Below are 3,654 nucleotides of genomic sequence, written 5' to 3' on the forward strand. Positions count from 1 at the left end.
TTTTTTTTTTTAGTTGAAGCCAAGATTCACAAAGTAGCAACAAGAGGCTGTGCATTATACAAATGTTCAGCAGGGGTTATATGCAGCCCACTCCTGCTTTGCAAGCACAAAACACAAAATGGAGATCACAACAATCCTGTATGTCATACTAGCATTTTTTAATCACTGAATCTAAATGAGAGGGAGCTTTCTCTTTGGTTATTTTTTTTATAAGAAAATGCTGAAGATACTGATAGTAGAAAATTAAATACACCGCAGTCTTAGCAGAACAATAGGATCAGAAATGGATTTTTGTTCCCCCACCGCTGCCCTCCCTATTGACCTCAAACCCTTAGAGTAATACAAAGGCACAAACAGCTGGCGCGTCTGGGCAAGAGTTTCTTCCTCCCTTTTGCCTTCTCATCTTTGGCCCTGGGTTAGCAATCCTTCCTTGGTTCAGGTGATGACAGTAGGACCCTTCCGACCTGTCCTCTCATGAATCTGAGATATTTTCAGTGCAATTGCAATGAGAGGACTCAGTACAGCCTAGAGGAAAAGAAAACAGTGAAACAGCATTTGAAGAAAGACTTGTGATAAAAATGTAGCCCTTTTGTTAACACAGTTTTAAATGCAACAGTGGTTCTGCAGGAAGCTCATGGGCACACACATACGTGTAACTCTCTCTCTCTCTGTGTATGACATTCACTAGCAGCTCCTTGAGGGCAGACTTGCATAGCACAGAATATTCAGTTCCATCCTTCCTTTAATATGGGCCAGGGAGCAGTTATCACAATTGTTTAGAAGGTTTCAGTGCTTGGCAAGCCTGGAAGTCCAACAATTTGGGGCCTTCCATCTTCCTCTGGATTGTGCTCAGAATGCAGTTGCAGATAAACGCTATCAAACACTTTCTAAATTCACCTTTTAAATCAAGAAAGAGAACAGCCAATAGCATCATGCGTATGGCACCCAACATACAACTTGAACTGGAAAAAAACCCAACTGTGTTACTTGTTCAGGCTCTGTGCTGACCAGTGTTCCCTCTAAGCTGAGTCAGTGTGAGCTAGCTCACAGTTTTTTAGCCTCTGGCTCACACATTTTTGTCTTGGCTCAGGAAGGATGGCTCCAGAGCAAACTAATTTATGCAGAAGCCAAATTGCCGGCTCGCAACTTTAATGCCGGTAGCTCACCAAGTAGGATTTTTGCTCACAAGACTCCATAGCTTAGAGGGAACATTGGTGCTGACCCAAAAATATTCTGTACACTTTTGTCCTGCTGCCCTTACTGCCAAAACCACAGCCCTCATATACAATATGCCAGGAGCCTAGGATGTAATCTCAAAATCCTAGCTGACATCATATGCATAGCAACTGGAGATGTAACCTGAGGATACAAACAAGGGACAGACTGAAAGGGCAGCCAGACTGTATTTGTTACTAACTATAACAAAAAGGGATCCTGTGGCATCTGGGTGGAACCTCACACAAGCAACACCTTCTGGGTTTAATCATTAAAGGTTCTGTGCAAATGAACATTTTTCCAATATGAAACGATGCTATTTGTTTCCTATATGAGTTGCAATCTTACTGAGGCAATATACAAAACATGAGTTGTATATCAACTTTGTTTATCTGAACAAACTCCTGACCTCTGCTCTCCAGAAAAAAACACGTTGTGAAAACATTTACAGAATGAGCACAAACTGTGGGAATTCTCAGCACTTCCTGCCACACAAACTATATGGTCTCCAGAGATGACTTAATTCCCCCCCCCCCCATTATTTCCTGGCTGTTCCCTTAACCATTCTGGAATTATATGGTGATCACGCCCACATGTAATGCACATGCAACAGGCAATCATACCCACATCCTGCTTGAGATGAGAAGCAACCAGTTTTGTTTACTCAAAGTGCGGTGTGTAAGACATTAGCATTGGTCTCATATTTCATAAATATATAAACCTTCTTTTATCTGCTTTCACACACAAAATCAACACAATCAACAGAACCACCTATTAGTTCAATGTTAATTCAATATCAGCAAGGCCCATAACTAACCTTCAAGAACTTTCAGGCCTTTGAGAAGGGGGGGGGGACACCCTGCATAATTTTCGCCAGAGACACATGAAGCAGCTTTATATCGAATCAGATCACTGGTCTATCAAGGTCAGTGTTGTCTACTCAGACTAGCAGTAGCTCTCCAGGGTCTCAGGTCCTGATCAGACGGGTCCTTACATCCACCCCAGGCACGGATGCCTGGTGGATTTAAAGGGAACGATGAGACAGCGACATCTGTGAAAGGTTCCGCTTCTGTGATCAGCCCGTTTAGCCCCCCCAGGGAACCGTACTTAAAAGATACTGGTGAAAATCCGGTACTTTTGATTGCTGACGGGCCAATGATGGACTTTCCTCTGTCTGATCATTCCAGCGCACAAATCAGCCCGTCGGGATGGTCTACTCCAGACCATCCTGAGCGGCCGCCATTTAAAGGTGATATGCGCATAAATGGGTAAACACGCAACCGCCGCAGAGCTCCACTCAAATGTTCCGAACAATTTCATGTTTCTTTTTTTAAAAAGTTTTTATTTATAGTTTTAAATTATAACACAAAAATATGCTTACATTGAATCATAATAAGAGAGTCTACATTCCGATACATTTTTGGTTATACAATCTTGACCACAGTTTTGCATGGGTTTCTTCTTCTTTCCCTTGTAAGAAAGAGGTTAATCTGTCCATTTCAGCCATATTCAACAGTTTCTGAACTAGTTCTTCCTTTGATGGAGTTCTGTCCGCTTTCCAATACTTTGCAATCAAGATTCTGGCTGTTGTTAAAATATATATTATCTCTCCCTTATATATAAAGCCGTAGTGGGCTCCAACGTTCCAAAATGCACACCTTTAGTGTTTGGCCGCAAGAACTGTCAGTCAGAAGATGCTGGCTGGGTTGACTGGCTGCTTTGTGTAGTCCCGCCCATGTCAGCCCCGTTCGGTTCATTCTGCTCAGTCTGCTCTGGGACTCTGACAGGAGAGGACCATCTGCAGACTGAACGCAGGGACGGGGCTTCTACGGCTGGGCCGCTTCAGCCCACTCTTCTCTGATTGAGCCAGCGTTTCAAGGTCATTTGCATATGGAAGCTGATTGGACTTCACTCCATTCCACACCTCAAACTCCCCCCCCCCGCAAAACAGTTGGAACTGTCAGTTGCTTATGCGACCTGGTGTATTCTGAGGTAAAATATGTCCTCACTCACAACACTTCCCCTTCAAAAGAAACAAACCCAATAACACAATCATGCCACACCACAAAGAAGACAGATCACACCACAAGCAGAATACCACAAGGCAAAAAATGATAGGAAAAGGTGCCAGCAGTCACCCCATTACTGCCACAGATGGTGTGCAGGTCCCAGGTTCATGTTTTAAAAGCTGCCTGGGGGATTATGGACCATTCACACACTTTCAACCTTAACATACCTCACAGGGTTGTTGTGCGGATCATACGGGGGAGAGGAGAATGATGTCAGCTGCTTTGGTTCCCACTGCAGGGAAAGACTGCCCTTTCCCTAGGCAGAGGCTGGGGGGTAGGGGGATGTAAACCTGAAGACAGACAAGGCAGATAAAGGTAGGCTGATGGTTGCCTGGAAAGGACATAGGGTTGCCAACTCCAGGTTGGAAAC

General features: G+C 44.0%; 1 protein-coding gene across 1 annotated transcript in view; it reads right to left on the reverse strand.

Annotated features, from left to right (window-relative positions):
* Positions 1–3,654, reverse strand: part of PGM5 (phosphoglucomutase 5) — a 68,097-nt gene continuing 64,443 nt past the window's right edge. Inside the window, exon 11 of the mRNA XM_015426096.1 lies at positions 1–525. Within this exon, the coding sequence (XP_015281582.1) occupies positions 436–525 (90 nt within the window). The 3' untranslated portion in view covers positions 1–435. The remainder of the gene's footprint in view (positions 526–3,654) is intronic.

Source organism: Gekko japonicus, unplaced genomic scaffold (assembly GCF_001447785.1).
Source record: "Gekko japonicus isolate JY-2015 unplaced genomic scaffold, Gekko_japonicus_V1.1 scaffold31, whole genome shotgun sequence".
Taxonomy (NCBI): Eukaryota; Metazoa; Chordata; class Lepidosauria; order Squamata; family Gekkonidae; genus Gekko; species Gekko japonicus.